The sequence below is a fragment of the Vipera ursinii genome, assembly GCF_947247035.1.
Source record: "Vipera ursinii genome assembly, chromosome: Z".
In the NCBI taxonomy this organism is placed as follows: Eukaryota; Metazoa; Chordata; class Lepidosauria; order Squamata; family Viperidae; genus Vipera; species Vipera ursinii.
In genome coordinates, this window is record NC_139517.1 from 43,316,723 (window position 1) to 43,336,068 (window position 19,346).

Genomic DNA, 19,346 nt, shown 5'->3' on the forward strand with positions numbered 1-19,346 from the left:
ATGGAAGGATTCTTATGTGATTTTGTGACTTTGAAGTTCTGGGATTTGTGCAATGTGGGCTTTGTGTTCTTTAAGGAATGTTTGGCAATTTCTATTGTGGCTGATGGATGATGTCCCGTGTTGGATTTTGGGGTGAGTGGTTACTTATTCTAATTCTAAGCTTGGAGACTATTATCCATATCTGAGCTGGCAAGCCACCAATGATGCCTGGGCTTGGGGAGAAGAAGTTACCTCTCCTTCCTCTGTGGATAAGTCTCCAAACTTGGAATGTGGTGTGTTTGTGTGTGCATGCACACACTTGACTGCTGGCAGTTTGGGAAAGTGAGGAGTTTGTGGGGCACCTATTGTCCCTATGACTTGTTCTGTGCCGACCCATCCATCCTGAATCAGCGGAGTTGGGCCAGCTGCACCTATCCGGCCACACCTACCTAGCCAAGTCCACCTGTCCATACTGGGTAAGCCACAGCAAGGTGAGCAGCGGCGAGCTGGCCAGGTCAAGCAGGCCACACCCACCCAGCCCTGCCCACAGTCACGGCGACCTGGCTCCAGCCACACCTACCCAGCCATGCCCACCTGCCCCCCTCTTTTAAATAGTTTTATTCAGTTATAACATAAAATGTGAAAATACAAAAGCAAATAGGGGACAACAGTAGAAAAAGGGAAAACAAAAAAGGTGTGAAGAAAAGGCTCTTTGAGAGCAACCATAATGCTGATGTGGCCCTCAATGAAATTGAGTTTGACACCCCTGCTCTAGATGATAGATGAGCACCTGTCATACTTCACAGAGTACTGACCAATGTAACAGTCAAGCACAGTAAATAAATCTTTGCTTCACTAAAGAAAAAAATCACCATATTTCTTATAAGAGGAAAAAACTGAACCTGCATTATTAGTTTTCATACTTAATATTACACTCCTAATATGCATTGCCACGAATGCTGTTGAAGAGCTGAGTGGTCAATCAGCCAAAAGTACAGCTAGTTAATTAGCAAAACATTACCATCAATACTCTGACAATATCTCTTGGCACTACTCATAAAGGAAAATTGACTAAAAAATCTGAGCAGGTTTTAAGAGGACCAATTTAATTACATGTTCCTTATGAAGACATGCTGAAAAATGAACTACAAAAATAAGCATTTTGCCTACCTGAATTTACCAAAATAATAGATGTGATAGGACAGTGCTTTTCTTGTACAGTTTCAAAAGCTGAAGCACTTAAAAAACCCTGCTAAATTCCAGGAAATGCTTATCTTCATCAGGCTAATGATGAAACAAAAATAGCAAAGCCCTTTGGATAGTAGGTTTGTATGGTATATATCAGAATAAATATTTTTCAGCCAGTTACTTAATTACACCCTATTTTTAAAATTTCAAGTAATAACTCTGTACTTTTGAAGAAATGTATGGATGTATAATTTATCTTTTAAAATGTTCTACATCTTCAAGGGATTTAAGTTCCTCTTCCAATCTGAATCTAGGAAGTAATATATTCCTGCAAGTCTCTCATGAGAATCAATCAACAATAGAAAGATATGGACAGATAGCATGTGGTTGTGGTAACTTCCAGCTTCTGTCATTACTAGCCTTTCCAGTTTGGGCTGGGAACTGAGGCCTAACAACATCTGCAGGATAACAACTAGTCCACATATAGCAGGCATATACACTTGTCAGAGAATAGAAATGTTGGTCACACCTGCAGGACCTCACTGAATCCTGTTTATACTGAAAAGTTATTGTAAGAAGGTCCTCTGTATTTGTAAGAATGGACTATTTTCAAAAATTGTACTGTGAACTTTAGCTAACTCTTTTTAAAGAAAGAAGCTAAAGTTAACTATGAATCATTTCTTCAAATGTTCCTTTCAGAACAGCTCCGAATTTTTAGGTAGCCTAAATCAAAGGTCCCCAACCTTTTGGGCATCAGGGACCAGTTCTATGGAGAGAGGTTTTTCCACGGACCGGAGGGGGTGTGATTTTGTGTGCTATCTGCATCTCGCGGATTGAGCTTTGCTTGTTTGTGTGGCCAGGTTGCTGGCATGTGATGACCCGGTACTGGTCCACCGACTGAGGGTTGGAGACCCCTGGCCTAAATGATAAACATCAGATGGAGTAATCTATAGTTAGATTACCTAACAAATTTCTTCTAAATGGGAGGTTTGTTTATAGCAAAACCATATTGTTGGCTATTCTTAATAATTAATTCATGCTGCAGAAGGAAAATATATACGTATCTATTTTGTAGCTACTGGTCTACAACTATGTATCAAATTCAAACTGTCTTTAAAAATCAGGGATTGGTGAGGATCTTGATACATTCTGCTATTTTAAGGGCATGCAATCACTAATTTTAAAGTTTTAAAATTTTAATTTGTGAAGCACACATTTTTACAAATGGAAAACTGAATATTAATTTACTGATTTGGACATAATAAAGGTAAAAGTTCCCCTGCACATGCATGCTAGTCGTTTCCAACTCTAGGGGCCGGTGCTCATCTCCGTTTCAAAGCCGAAGAGCCAGCGCTTGTCCGAGGACGTCTCTGTGGTCAGGTGGCCGGCATGACTAGACACCAAAGGCGCACGGAACGCTGTTACCTTCCCACTGTAGTGGTCCCTATTTTTCTACTTGCATTTTTACATGCTTTCGAACTGCTAGGTTGGCAGAAGCTGGGACGAGTAACAGGCGCTCAATCTGTTACGCGGCACTCAGGATTCGACCCACCAAACTGCCGACCTTCTGATCGACAAGCTCAGCGTCCTAACCCACTGAGCCACCGCGTCCCTAATAACCTAACCTTATTTTAAAAGCAGAGAATATTGCAAACAATAATTTAAAATAACGCCATCTATGCAGCATGACAACTGTTTGATTTACATGGGATCACAATTACATCCTGGTATATGATAGTACATTAATTTCATATCTGAAAGATTAGCAAAGATTATTATATCTAATTGCTGGAATGTTAAAAATCAATCATAAGGCACGACAAAGCTGATAGACAAATATATTTAATGTAAGGCAGCAGTCCCCAACCTTTCTGGCTCTGTGGACCGGCACCAGTGGTTATGATAGGAGACAGGAGATGATTTCATGTGCACATATGGCACTTTTGCAAATGCCGTTTCATGTGCTCATGTGCTTTCCTGCCGTTTGCACAGCTCAGTTCCCAACAGGCGCCGACTGGAGCTTGGGGACCATCTATAGCCAGAAATGTTGCATCCTGACAAGTTTTTCCTGAAAAGTAGAAACTTGTTGAGGGAAGGAGAAAAACTCTTTCTGATTAAAGTTATTAGACAGATGGTCTTTATTTCCTTTCCTTCTGATCAAAAACAGTGGCAGCAAAGTAAAAGTCTTCCTGAGAACAATGAAGCCTGTAATTTCCCAAGCAAACAGAGAACGAAATGCCAGGACAGCTGCTTGGGCCAGATGGATCTTTTGACAATTCCATAGTGCTTCCACTAGTGTAAGGGGATCAGTATCAAGACTATGTGCCTGAGAATGTGCACAAAGACTCCTGGAGCAGTACATATTGGAGCTAAGGGAAGTAACTGCATGACCAGTTCTTGGGAATCATATAACCAGATCCTTGCAATGGGTAACTATAACTTTCTTGTACTAATGGAGTTCAATGGACATTTGCACAAGATGGAAGAAACTACCTTTCCAATATGTTGCTATATAAGATCTAAATAAATAAGAAATATTAAAATATATATTAAGAAATATTGCAACAGATAAAGAGGAGAGAAAATATATCTAGCTCCCTTACGAGAAAAAGGTGTGCTTAGATTCCTTTTCTAAAAATATTACGTCTAACGCTTTTCAATCTTTTCACCCATTGTACCACTTTAGGATATGGCAACATCCGAGTACCACCAATCACCTAGCAAGGTGTCAAAAACTTGATGACCAAAAAAAAAAAAAAAAAAAAAGGAAAAGGAAAAAAGTGATGAAGTACAGGTAGTCCTCGACTTACAACAGTTCACTTAGTGACTGTTCAAAGTTACAATGGCACTGGAAAAAGTTGAGGATTGGCAGCAGGGGTGTGGTGGGGTGGGGGTGTTTGGTTTTTATTCCCCCCCCCCCCCCCCGTCTGCTGGGTGGTTGCAGCAGGTTTTGGTCACTTCACATGACCCTGGGACACTGTGATCATCATAAATATGAATCAGTTGCCAAGCATCTGAATGTAAATCACAAGACCCTGGAGATGCTGCAACATTCCAGCTGATTGGCGCTTCTTCTGGGCTCAGCAGAAGCACCAGGATCAGCGCTGAGCTCCAGCTGCAGCCTGGCACCGATCCTGGCACTTCTGCTGAGCCCTGACAGCCCTGCAGCTCCAGCCGTCTCTTTCTCAGGCTTGTGCGGTGCTGACACCAGTTCACCTCATTCCCCTCCCCCGCTATCACTTTTCTAGGATGGTCGCATACCACCTGCCAGGTGCCAATGTACCACAGGTGGCACCCATTCCACTGGTTGAAAAGCCCTGGTCTAATGCACATTCCACATTGCAAGAGCATTTTTTTTAAAAAGGTTCATATAAGCTTTAAGAGGTATTCTTGACTAGATCTTAATAATATATTACAGTACTTCATTTTTTTAAAGCCTCTATATCTGGACCTGAGAAATTGGATGGTCAAATGATTAAATTTCAGGGAAGTTATTTTAGATTCCATGTTGCAATACTAATGCATTGCTTCAGTTGGAGGTTGTGTCAAGAAATTTATTGTTTTTATTTTTATTTTATTTTACTGTTGTATATTTTTTAATTGTAAGCCACCCAGAGTCCCTGACTGAGATGGGCAGCTACGGAAATTAAATAAATACATAAATAAATGCAATGGCTTAATTTAACTGAATTACAATTGAAATTAAGAGTTTCACCTATTTAGGTTAGCACTATTAGTATGGAATAATTTTTTTCACCTATTGGGAATGCTCATTATGCCTTTTTGTCATATCTTTAGCCCTATTAACACACATCAGGTACCGTGTTTCCCCACAGTCTTTTTTTTTTTTTTGGCCTCCAAAACAGGCACCAGGTCTTATTTTTTGGGGGGTGTATTTTCCATGGTCTCATCTTGCAGCAGCGGCATCAACTGCCCTGCCCAGCCAGCCCACTTCATCTGCAGCCTTCAGGAAATGCCTCTGCAGCTGAGAATGGAGCTCCAGTCTGGATTTTGCCATCAGAGGCCTTCCAGAAAGGCCTCTGCAGACAAGAAAATGTAGCTCGGTTCTCAGCTGCATTCTGGAAGGCCTCCGATGGCAAAATGCAGGCCAGAAGGGGGGACTCAGAGCTCCATTTTCAGTTGAAGAGGCATTTCCTGAAGGTCTCTGATGATTATGAAATGCAGACCGGGAAGCGCCGCAGAAGAAGTGGGCTGGTGAGGAGAGGCAGGTGTCGATTCATGGGAGGCCTGGCTGCAATGGTAAGTGGATGTGGGGCATGTGGGGCAGCTCCACTCCCACCCCACCCTAGCTTGGTTTTTAGGTGTGCAGCTGGCCCCAAAATAGGGCTTATTTTCGGGGTAGGTCTTACTTTCTGGAAAATACAATAAGAACAAGCCAGAAAAGTACTTAGACAAACAATACCAGATATAAAGAGGAAAACAGAACTAAGACATACTGAATACCTCAGGGTAATATTTTGGGACACCCAAGATAATAACATGAATTTAGATATTTAAATAGGATAATTGTGCCAAAACAACATAGAATGCTTACTCTAGCCCATTTTGACATGACTTATATATGGCAATGCTGGAAGGAACATACATAAATGTTCCATATGTTAAACTTTACCATCTGCGCAATACAAAACCTGAAAACATAAATGTCATCTGGTCTCTGAAATTAAAAAAGTTATTCAGGCCAATTCATTTAAATTGTTATCAGAATCAAATGATGCAAGTTCTCTAAACATCACTACATTCAGGTCTTAAGGCTTAAAATTATCATAAAATTCCTATTTGACAGTGTTCAGATTACTGAGAAATTCAAGAAAAATAAAGCTACACTTCAAGGCAGATTCACAGTAAAACATACCATTTCTTCAATAGCTAGTCCTTGAAGTATTTAATTCCTAACAAACTAAGAAAAGAAACCAGGATTTTAGTTTAGTGAATGGATTAATTTTAAGATTCATTGGATGTAATGGGAAACTTTAAATATAATCTCTCACTCACATATACACAAAACCCAACTCTATTATATTGATTATTATGACATTTTATTTAGAGCACACTAAACTATTGTAAGTTCAGATCTAAATCTTTCCAGATAGTACCATTTAAAACTTTGAGCTACCTATAACTATAAGCAATGACCCACCAGTTATGTTTTGTTGGCCATATGTTCAACATCCTTTTCAGGAGGGAATTGTTCTTCCAAAATCCTTAATTAACAATTGTAACAATTGGAATTAGACCTTCTTTTGAGCTGAAGTGTTCTTAAGTTATACAAGAGTTGTTTCTTCAGGATTGCATTTGCTCACCACCATTAAAAAGGAAATTTAAGTCTGTTCATTCAAAGAGCAGCGTAAACATGAATTGTAGTCTCTTCCTTTTTACAGGACCACCTCCTTCTGTTCTTAACATGCAAATAATAATAACAACAATAATATAACAACAACCTACCCTACTAACCCTACTCTTAAAAGGAATAATTTAAGACTGAGGCATGTTGAGGGCAACACTTAATGGAAGACGATGAAGCAGTTACCGGTACTTAAGGCTAGGCAAAAATCAGTGGGGGGCGGGAGGGAGATAAATGGGAGAGAAGAGCCTTGTTAGTTTATGTAAATAAACATGAAATCTGGTAGCATTTCATGACTAACAAACTTTATTGAGGCATAAATATTTGGGAGCAACAGCTTACTGCATTAGATGCAGGGAGGTTTCAGTAAGTATCTAGGAATTACACAGAAATTTAAGAATTATTAAGTATTTGCTGAACCATATTTTATTTTCCTCAAAGTACAGAGCACGATTATTAGTGTATTTTAATTGGCCTGATGGGAGATGTTTCTGAGAATTTCTGTCAAAATAAGCTGACTGACCTTAAGTAAGAACAACAGATCTGCTGAGCAGGGAAGGAACAATTTGCTAGTCTACCTCAGAAGTCAAAATGTCTTGGGCAGACTGTGGGATGTGAGTGACATTTTTTGTATATTGAAAAATAAATAAAACTTAACTTATACGTGCCTTTGGTATTTGGATCTGATCAGTATACTGACAGATTCCTTAAGATGTAGCTCTTCACTGACAACAGAGGTAGAATGATGGCATATAATTTTGCGTATGGTAATAAAATGAATACTTGGCATCCTGATATATACCATGTACTTTTAAGAATATTTGGTTAAGAAATGTCTGTTGTGCTTACTTTCAATCTAGAGGGTTATAATGAAAACTACAACATTAATACTAAAAAGTGTTTCACATCTGATGATCTCTGTAGTCCTTACAATTCTACAAGCAAAATCTCTTAGGTTTGCATTTCCTAAAACACTGAGCTTTATGATTAAGATGACATTTTAGGCAGGAATTTTGATTCATAGTTTTAACTATAATATGAAACCAGCTCAATTTTCTGGAAAATGGCCCACAACTTTCTGTTTTTTATTTTAAGAGAAAGGAACATGGTTGATATTTCCACAACTTCAATAAAAATTTAAACATATCATCTTCTCATTCATGTATGTACAAGTGAGAGTAACCTTGTTAGACAATATCTCTGATTGCTAATGAGAAAAGCATTTATAAACACCTAGGCACAATGTACACAATAGACCACAACCATTATTTCTTATGTTGCCATTTTGGTTCATTAATTTCCTTTTGCAGAATCCTCAGGATCAATCACTCAACATAACCTCTTCCAGTCTCACTAGTCATCTCAGCCCATTCATTTTGCATATTAGTAGTTTGGTGATCTAAGACTTGGCTTACCTGTACAACTTCTATGATTCAGCTGGTGGGGCATGTGCAGAGGGTTCACGTTGTTGTGTGGGTGCTAGCCTTTTTAAAGAAACTAGACAGCCTGTGAATTCTTGGGTCATTCTTCTTTCCTCTCATGCCCCCAGGAAAGTGGGGTGAAGCCTTCTCCTCGTTCTTCTCAGCTGACCCATGGGACTGCTTGCCATTTTGTTGGGGGAGGGATAACAAAGGGAGCTTTGGAGTGTGAGGAAAACTGCATCCCTTCTTCCCATTCTAGCACGTTCCCAAAGACTCTTTCCAGGAAGGAAGGGAAGTGCCTTGTCTTCTATATGCCAACCTTTTAGACACATGAAAGCAACTATTGTGTTACTCTACCCATTTTCTTCAAATGAAACATGTTTAATGGCTCACAGAATTTTCTTTCTAGACCCTTTATAATTTTGACTGCAGTTCTCTGAACACACTCCAGCTCATCAAAACCCTTCCTAAAATGTTTGCTCAGAACTGGACACAATATTCTAGGTATGATCTGATAAACACTATGGTTTCATTTATGCAACATGAAATAAAGGCGCTCCAGGGAAGTGAGCAAGATAATCCTTGCAGTCAGCTTCATTTTTAAAAAAATCCTTGTTTCTCATTTTTATATAACTTTGATTTGCATTTCTCATATGAGATATATACTCATAAGATACAGTATAGAGTTTATTGCTTTTAGGTCAAAAATTCTTGAGTTTTATATTTAATACATTGTTACAGAATTAGAATTAGTTTCAGAACTCAAAATTCATGATATGTTTTTCAGAGTCAAACAGCAACTCATGTCCAACTAAAATGCATATAATGTTTCTATTTATGAAAACATTTTCAATTGTTCTGAACAGAACTATAGAAAGTAAATTTGAACCCAAAATGTGTGTACCACATCTCATGATGAGATGGGTGGTAAACAAATTTAATACATGAAAAATAAAATACATTAGTATTCTTGTCATATTCACTAGAATATCACAGGGATGAATATAACAGAACTTACTCAATCAGACCAAAATAACGAGATTTCTTGATTACCCCCTACATCACTATACAAATCCATGTTTGTATTTAAATATTTTATAAAACAGTTGCCCAATTTTATTTTATCTTTCTGTTAGGTTTGCAAACTTTTATGTTCAGAATACGAAACTCATAGATGTAACCCTTAAATTGGGTAAGAATTAAAAAGCATAGGTATATTGATAGCACCTTATACATGCATAATCAGATTTTTAACTTTCCAAAATAGGTAACAGGACAATTAAAATTGCAAAGTATATTTAAGTATCAGAATCCTGTTTGAATTGAGAACTTCGCTAAAGAAAAAAGGACAAAACCAGCCTCTGTCTAAGGTTGCTAAGCAATATAATACTTTAAAAAAGGGAGGTGGAGGATTGACATTTAATATTTCTAATATGGAAGTTGCTGAAATGTTCAGCTACAGAGGGTTTTCTTAAGCAGCTGCAGTGAAATAAAAGATATGGCAAATCACTATGACAGATGCATTTAAGGCTGATGCAGCATATGCTTCATTTAATATTTCAGATCTATATTTTTCTTCCGTTCTGGCTTATATGACTGTTATATAACCGTTAAGCAAGACAACTTACAATAAGAACAACAAAGGAAAAAACTCCAAAGAGTAAAACCCATAACTGATGCCAAACCAACATTCTTTAAAAAAAAAGTTTTATTGATTTTCTAATTTTACTTGTAAATATTTAAAAAGCAATGTGGCGGCTGAGTTAATCGATAATTTAATAACATACAAGTATCTTTAGTACAAGTCTCAAATTACTACATTAAATATTTCCTCTCTATTCCCCTTAGTATTTACTGTCTCATATTTAAACTAATATAATTCTTATTGTATCAATTAAATAAAAACAACTTTCTTATGTTTATCAATAAATCTTATTTATTTATTTATTTTTATTTATTTTAATTCCATTTATATCCCGCCCTTCTCCGAAGACTCAGGGCGGCTTACAAGCTTAGCAGTAGCCTTCATTCTATGTATATGCCTGCTTGTTAGGGCTTTCACACACACCCCAAGTGGCATTATTACAAAGTCAGCTTATTGCCCCCAACAATCTGGGTCCTCATTTTACCTACCTTGGAAGGATGGAAGGCTGAGTCAACCTTGAGCCTGGTGGGACGCGAACCTGCACTAATTGCAGGCAGCTGGTGTTACTTAAGGAGGCATCAGCCCACTGCTCCACCAAGGCTCTTAGTTTATACATATCCTGGTTATTTTAACATTCAATCTTTATAGATAATCAATGTCCTAATTCATTTTTCCCAATTTTTAGTTTCCCATTAATATTTAAATTAAATATTTATAGTTTCCAAGTTTTAAATAACCACAGTTCCCTTTTTCACAATTCTTTAGAACATCCAACAATATATCATTGGCCTCAATCTCTAGCAATGCAGGCTAAGAGGACTCTGTCTATTAGCTGTTAGCCAGTGTGGAACTGTTATATCAAAATAATGGATGAACATAGAACATATACAGTACATTATTGCAAATGTCTGAATGCTCTGGCTTCCTACAGACTCTAGTCGTAATCAGGGGAATGTACAGTTGCCAAGAAAACAAATGGGTATTTCCATGAAGTTCATGGAAGCAAGTATGAACTGGAAGAAGACTGTATTTTTAAAAACATTATTTATGGCCACCTCACCAGCTCCCTCTGCTGAGTGCCTTCAAAATTTACCTTAGCTCAGAGATGGCCTTTATCAGATGGACACAGAAGCTGCATCAGCTACACCTGAGACTGAGAGAAGTGTCAAGCCCGGTTCTATACAACAGTCCCCTTAGGACGGTGATCAGCTGTAGTAGAAACACTCCTATTCAGATGTGAAACAGTGATATACCAATAACGGAAAAAGTGTGCAATCCTAAACTGACGACTCCCAACTATAATTTAAATTGCTTATCACTACCATTCTTCTGCATCTTTCTAAGAATGGAGTTTCTTTCTTCCAAAATAACTGAAAATAGGTAATTCCAAGAGAGCACTTATTAGCATGCATAGACCGTCTTGAAACCAAATAATTTCTTAATTTTGTTATAAATCATATATGAAACCATTTTATATAGTTATTTACTCTCCACTCCTTCAACTCTGCAAAAACAATTTAAATATTTTTTTCCATTTTATAAATTTAAAAAGTCATGCTTGTAAACATACAACAAAAAAGAAGTTTAAGTAAGAATAGATATAAGGCTGAAATAAAAAACAGAAAATGTAAGGATCAAAAAGGAAAACTTAATTACAAGCATATTGCTTTTAAAATGACAAAAATAAGTAGAAGAATCCCTTATAAGTCTATTTGGTTCTTTTTTGAATTCATAAGTGATCTGGAGCTAGGGGTAATCAATACTACCAAATTACACAGATTTAACAAAATATCAGTTATTGTTAAAAGCTTCTAATAGATTTCTTTAAATGTTCTTTAATTAGCATATTCATTCACTGTTTTTTTAGATACAGACTGTCTTCTAGTTTAGTTCTATTTAAAATATCACCACCACACCTTAGAACAGGGCTTTTCAACCTTTTCACCCACTATACCACTTTTAGGATATGGCAACATCCGAGTACCACCAGTCGCCTAGCTTCAGCCATCTCTCGATTAGGCTTGTGCGGTGTTACCACCGGTTCAACTCATTCCCCTCTCCCGCTACCACTTTTCTAGGATTGTCACGTACCACCTGCCAGGTGCCAATGTACCACAGGTGGTACCCGTACTACTGGTTGAAAAACCCTGCCTTAGAAGACAATCAATCTTAAAAGGAATGGCACAAATGTGTGGCAAACTGATTATTACCTATATATGAGGACTGTGACAATCAAATACTCAGGCTCAAATTTTGGAACCCGCTGTGGAAATTAGTTAAAGAAGACACTGATATTAAGATAGCATGGCACCTGGAATGGGCAACTAATAACTCAGATCTGCTTAATTTAGTGTCTCATTCAGTACATTGCCCCCCCCCAGCTTTGGTCTTCCAAAGAAAAACTGGCAGCGCTTAACCGGATGCAAATCAACCATTGCAGGTACCAATTACAAATAGGGGCTGCTTGTTAGTAGTAACTCTGACTGTAGGAAAGTCCCACAAACTTTACATCATATTGCAATGGAATGCCCTATCAGAAGATTCCCAGATTCCTGCAATAATCATTTTGAAGGCACTGGTGTCCAATTCCAAAAGATCTAGATATCTGGCCATAGGCGTAGCAACTCTAGTAACTGCTCATACATAATTTAATTTTATTCATCATTTATATTCTGAATTTTTAAAATGATTCAGCATACTGGTGATCTTATTTTGATGTACATTTTATATGCTGTTTTTGTGCAGTAATGCTGTATACACACACACACACACAGACACACACACACACACACATATATAATTAAATTATAAAGCAAAACAAAATAAAAATACTGAAATCATAGTTTTGTATTGTATAATAATATATTAATCATAATTCAAGGCCAGAGTATAACCCCTCACTTCAAGAGGTTAATTAGTTAGGTACTATTTATTATTAGTTACAAATCACTAACTAATTTGACACTTTTTCCAGTTTTAATGATTCAGGGGCACAGTATTAAAATGAGTAATCTCAAATCTATCACCTGGCTTACAAACTAAATAAAATAGGAATCAATTTTTTAAAAAAAGATTGAAAAGATGTACAGAACTGGAATACTAATTTTTCATTTTGCATTGTTGATATCTGATACCACAACAGTTTATCAAAATATATTCCAATTCCAGACACAAACACTGGAAAAACAAAAAATGGATATCCAGATGTTATTCATATGAAATGACTATCTTATCAGAAAGGATTTCCCACATCAGATAAGATATTCAGATACAGTTCACAAGAACTCTTTTATGTATATTTGGAATACTGAGCTAAATGTTTTCTCAATAGCAGGGAAGCAGCAAGAGTAATCGGTGAATTATTTCAACAGGGAAAAATATATTGGAATGGGTTTCTTCATATAAATCTTCCCCATTTAAATTATATTCCTACTAGCTACGGACACAATTCTAAATATGTCAGGTGCAAAGGATGAAGATTATATGTTAAATTGCAATTCAAAAAGTTTATTGTTTAAACCTATACACAAGAAAGGGACGCGGTGGCTCAGTGGGTTAGGATGCTGAGCTTGTTGATCAAATGGTCAGCAGTTTGGCGGGTTGAATTCCGAGTGCCATGTAACAGAGTGAGTGCCTGTTACTTGTCCCAGCTTCTGCCAACCTAGCAGTTCGAAAGCACGTAAAAATGCAAGTAGAAAAATAGGGACCACTACGGTGGGAAGGTAACAGCGTTCCGTGCGCCTTCGGCGTCTAGTCATGCTGGCCACATGACCATGGAGACGTCCTCGGACAAACGCTGGCTCTTTGGCTTTGAAACGGAGATGAGCACCGGCCCCTAGAGTTGGAAACGACTAGCACGCATGTGCGGGGGAACCTTTACCTTTACATCATTATACACAAGAATCTAGTCAACTAAAGTTCAATACTAAATTGGCATTAGACAAGACTCAATGGAATTCAAGGTTGAACCTTGACCATTTGTGGGAATGTAATGACTCTATGCTGATGATGAACTTAACTGTGTCCCCCAGTTCTGTCTTCTCTTCTTGTATAAAGTATTTCAGGAAGACAATATGTTGTCCCTATATAACATCTTCTGGTTCCTATTCCACAAAATATTGCCTCCTTCCAGCAATTTCAGATATCCTATTATGTATCCTATTTCTAAGAGATGATAGTGAAAATAGAATCTTTCATTTGTGGTTTTTCTTTTAAAGCTATAATTCCTGAGGGAGAGTGCCTCTTTCTGGAGGAGTGCCTCTCCCAATATGAAGGTACCCTATTATTAGGATATGTAGGAGAGATTCTTTTCCAGATAGCTTGGATGTATAGTATATGAGAAAGGGCAGTTAATGAATAAATGTATAACTAACTTCTACTTGAAGTCTTGCCCCAATTGGATTGGCCTGCACTACTTGCTTTGGCATGCTGGGATTCTGTCAGTCAATGACATTTAGCTGGCAAGGTCTAGGAGAAGAGCTTTTTCTGCCATGGCTCCACTCTTTGGAACATCTTGCCACCCGAGGAGAGATGCCCCCAACCTTTTGATCTTCCTGAAAGGCATTAAAACTTGGGTCTGCCAGTTGGGTTGGGGCTCCAATAGGAGCAATTTACCCTGGAGGTAGTTGCTGGAGTAATAAAGACAATCCCATCTCCATACTGCTTGTGCCCTTGGTTCTTAGTTTTATCTAATTCTAACTGTTGTTAATTTTGATGTTTTCTTACTAATGGTTTCATTGTATTGAAAACTGCCCAGTGTCATTTGGGATAAGATGGGATAAGTGTAATAAGCAAGTAAATTGTATGAAATTTATTAAGCTAAGCAAAATCTTCATCTTCTTTAAAGGGCATCTTCATCTTATTACACAGAGTTCTTTATACAGCAAATGCATTTTTTCTATTCAGTCAAACAGCTTGTCTGTGCATGATTAAAATGGGAAGGACACTGTTTGCAGTGCTGATAGTTTTCCTCCTCCCCCATCATAACACATTCAAGTTCATCTCAACATCAAGCTTGATCATTGGTTAAATAGGGCATCTGGTACTTAGATTATGGTGTCTTTCTTCCCATCTGTATCCTAAATGTGTCAGTTCACTTCATGTACTTTATGTAGGATATTTATTTATTTATTTATTTATTTATTTATTTATTTATTTTATTAGACTTATATACCACCCTTCTCCCGTAGGACTCAGGGCAGTTCACAAGATTTTTTTTAAAAACAATACACAAGTTACAAAAATTAAAAGAATTAAAATGATTACACTAACCTTGAACTAAAAACCTCAATTACAATTAAAATACAATTAAAACCCCAGTTAATACTCTCAGTCCAGGCCAGAAAGCTCGAAGAGCCAGGTCTTCAGGTCCCGGCGGAATGAGCGAAGGTCAGGGGCAGTCCTAAGCTCTACAGGCAGCTGGTTCCAAAGGGCCGGCACACCCACAGAGAAGGCCCTCCCCCTGGGTATTGTATATGGTATATTGTATATGGGTAATGTAAGTTGGGTTTCAGGTTATTTTAGATGAGAGATCCTTGCTTTAATATAATAATATATCCTAAATGTGGCAGTGCATCTGGGATAAAATTCAGGTTTTAGTTGAGGCATACTGGTCAAAATGTGCCAACTACCAAGGACTGTGATCTAAAGCAGAGGTCCTCAACCTTTTGGGCACCAGGGACCGGTTCCGTGGAGAGGTTTTCCCGCAGATCGAAGGGGACGTGGTTTTGTGTGCTGCCTGCAACCCGCAGATGGGGCTTTGCTTGTTTGTGCAGACTGGTTGCTGGCATGCCATGGCCCGGTTCTGGTTCACGGATCGGGGGTTGGGGACCCCTGATCTAAAGAAAAGTTGGGCAGGATTCTGAATGAATGCGAGTCATCCTGTTAGTTAAGTAGAATGGACAGATGGAAATGAGATGAGAGCATGCAGAAAAAGTGATTCAGCCAAGGAAGGACGAGAATGATTATTGCTTGGCATGTGGTTAGAAAAAGCTTAAGATAGTTTGAATATGGCTAAAGATGAATCTAAAGGCAGCACTTGACTGACTGTGATGAAAGATTGAGAGAATTAATGAAGGATCTGTGAATGATGAAAGGTTATGAATGCAGGACAGAGTAATTGTTAGTGTTGAAAGAAGAAAACTGGACATGGAAGAAAACTGCAGAAGAAGAAACCTTTTCTGTGTGAAAAAGAAACATTAGTCTATTAATTAATTTCCCAAGTGAATGAAGGGAAAGCAGGCCTCAAGAAAATTATGTTGAAACTTTTTGTAACTGATTGGAAAGAGTTATGTTACAAAGTACTATGGAAATATGTGGAGTTATACTGTACTATTCAGATGCAAAGGCAGAAGCTATGAAGAAGTACTGAGAACTGTGCTAATATAAGCCAGATTTAATTAGGTTTTCTTCTTTTTCTGTTTTTCTTGTATCTGATTTCTTTGATTTACTATTTTTTACTCATTTTCTGTACTTCATATAATGTTGCTTATCCTGAGACTAGTGCGGTGTGGTGGTGGTGGTTATATGTATGAATACTTTTTTGAAAAAATCATGCAATACTGTCTCTTCTGGCACAGAGAAAAACTTATGAATGCAGTAATTAGCATATTATCATTATTTCCTATAAGCAATCAACTAGGCAACAGGGCTAGGGGGAAACACAACAAGACCTCAGATTTAAATTTGTTTTGTTTTGTTTGTATTCCACCTTTATAATTTTTACAAATAACTCAACATCTTATACTGAGATAAAGTGGGGAGACAGCAGGAAAATATATTATAGTACTACAGGTAGTTCTCGAGTTACGACCACAACTGAACCCAAAATTTATGATGCTAAGTGAGATATTTGTTATGTAAGTTTTGCCCCATTTTACGAACATTCTTGCCACAGTTGTTAAGTGAACCACTGCAGTTGTTAAGTTAATAACACGGTTGTTAGGTGAATCTGGCTTCCCCCATTGTCTTTACATGATAGAAGGTCACAAAAGTGGATCACATGACCCCAAGACATTGCAACAGTCATGAATTAGTTGCCAAGCAACCAAAGTTTGATCATGTGAGCATGGGGATGCTGCAATGGTCGTAAGTGTGAAAAATGGTCATCAGTCACTTTTTTCAGTGCCGTCATAACTTTGAACAGTCTCTAAAATAACTGTTGTAAGTCGAGGGCTACCTGTACTTTATTCACCTTCTCTCTATACATATGACTTCAGGAAATGGGAATGTTTAAGTGGGAAACAATAAAAGAAAAAAGTGAGCACAGGCAGTTCTCAACTTACAATTTTAATGGAGCATGCCCATTATGGTTGCAAGTCATGATGGTCTTTAAGTAAGGCACCCACATGACCACCTCATTTAACAGCTGTCATCTCTGCTATCCCCAGTGTGGATGTTAAGTATTAATTAATTGCAGGTGCTCTGAAAATGGCCCCCGCCACAGAGTCTAGGGATACTGAGGGGTAGAAAAGCCTGGACTTCGACAGAAAGTAAATGATTCAGGTTGGGGGGATGTGGAGGAGTGTGGAATCTGGTGGGGCACGATGGGGAGGAGTTAGGCTGGGATGCTACACAGCATCCCTGCGGTAGATTGAAAGAAGCTAATCCGCCTGGATTTTGTTCATGTAACCACAGGAATGCTGCGGCTGCTGTAACTTTGAAACTGAATCTTAAGCAGCTTTTCAGAGGTCCATTGTAACTTAGAATGGTCACTAAGCAAGCAGTCGTAAGTCAAGAACTACCTGTATATGTGCATGTATGAGGATGAATGGCGGTAGTTAGAGTTAACAAAAGAACTGGAGTATAAGATTCAGGAATGTAGCTTAATTTTCCCATTTATAATCTGCATTTTAGTAATCAATTCCTGTCTATTCACCCTAGGCTTTCCTTTCTTTCCTAGATTCTAAATAACTACCATATTAAAAAAGTGAATGCATTAATTCTAGAAATACATTTTATCTCCAATTATTAATTTTATTTAATTTAACAATTAAAATTTAACTCAGACAAGAAAAAAATCTAGTGTTTGATTCCATATTATCTCCCTTTTAGCAATCAGTCCCATTCTTTTGACCTTTACCATTACTGGCTATATAAAAGCAAAGGGCAAATGCGCTTTCTATGAAGCATTTTTTTTACACAATACTTAACATGGGTAAAAGACCTCAAAACCAAGCCCCCTATGTACGTGATGGCTCTTTGCTGAAGTTGATTTAGATAGTAATATTGATGAACCTTTGTTTCCCTTTAGACCAAATTCTCTTAGGGCCAAGCAAATCGGTTGATAGTTCACAACACTGTATATCCATGAGAATGCCAATCTCATGGAACTAAATGTTTCATAGGATCAGGAAAATTAAAGTGCTCCAAAACAAGAACAATTACAATCAGAATTCCAAAACTTGCTTTTTTTTTAAAGATATGAAGAAGATGGTAGCTATTGGTAACCTAAGGTATCATATTTTAAATCTGTACTTCAAACAGACAAGGAAAAATCTAAAGTGCAAAAGAAATAGGCAAATCACTGCTGCAATAACAGTTTTTGTTAAGATGAGGAGGGGAAGGAACTGTGAAATAGAAGATGAACGCTTTTCAAATAATACACATAACGGGTGGGTGTGAATAGGAAATGGAAGCTCTAATTAATAAAATCTATTGAGAATATAGTACAGCACAGCAGAACACATTGCTTCTTGTAAAAGAAATTGACTTAATGCAGGACAGTTATTAGCAGTCATGTTTAGGGGTTCCATTTGCATTGTTTTACAAAAATACATGCCACCTAGATCCAATTTTTGTCAATGGTTGAAATGAAATAAATAACAACATATATAACAGTGCCAAAACAAACCAAATTAGCAGGATCAAAGTTGGAATTTTTTCAAATTAGGAAAAGAAAGAAGACAGGAAATTCTAAGAATTAAATTGTAGATAGAGGACAGAAAAAAGGCTACAGGAAGTCCTCAACTTATGACAAGAATTAAGACCATGATTTTCATTGTAAGTCATTGGGTCATAAGTCAAAGACCAATTTTACAACCATTTCAACTATGATCATTAAGTGAACACTGAGATTTTAAGTGCAAACCATTCTTCCAAATGGCACTTTTTTGCCATAAACTGGCAAAAAAATTGCAAATCCTGATCATGTGACTGCAGAACACTGCAACTGGTCATAAATGCGAGCTGGTTGCTAAGTGCCTGAATTGCAATAATGTGACCATGGGGATGATGCAAGAGTCATAAGTGCAAGGAATGGACTTTTTTCAGCAGCATTGTAACCTTGAACAGTTGCTAAATGAATAGTTGTAAATCAAGGGCTACCTATATCATCAATTGGCTTAATTTTTACTTTCATATTTGTTTCAGATTCAGAGGTGCGCATTCATACTTACCTTTTGAAGTGATTTGCCACGACTCCAACCAACTCCCCAATTCTGTTCTCATTAAGTGAATGCATACTGACAAGGCAAACAATTAGATCTTTGTTGTCTTTTGTGTGGAAAACCACAAGCTGATCCTTTCCATTAGAGACACTCAGTCCTGTTAGCTGCATGAGATAAGAACGTTAAAGCTAGCAATGTTTTATGCTGTAAAATATACTTTATAGACTAAAGGCAAGAATTTTTAGAGTATTTGTTGCCTCTCAAGGCAATCTATTATACAATGGCTTTCTTAGGTCAGATTGTTTTCTAAGCTAGAAAACAAGCTGCAGGAGAACCAGACATCAGCTGATGTCTGCTATGGC

The 19,346-nt window shown here is 37.6% G+C and overlaps 1 protein-coding gene across 1 annotated transcript in view; it reads right to left on the reverse strand.

Moving 5' to 3' along the window:
• The window catches only part of LOC310648462 (unconventional myosin-Id-like), a 153,601-nt gene that overhangs the window by 40,809 nt on the left and 93,446 nt on the right, over positions 1-19,346 (reverse strand). Inside the window, exon 21 of the mRNA XM_083376300.1 lies at positions 18,994-19,148. Coding sequence (XP_083232426.1) covers positions 18,994-19,148 — 155 coding nt within the window. The remainder of the gene's footprint in view (positions 1-18,993; positions 19,149-19,346) is intronic.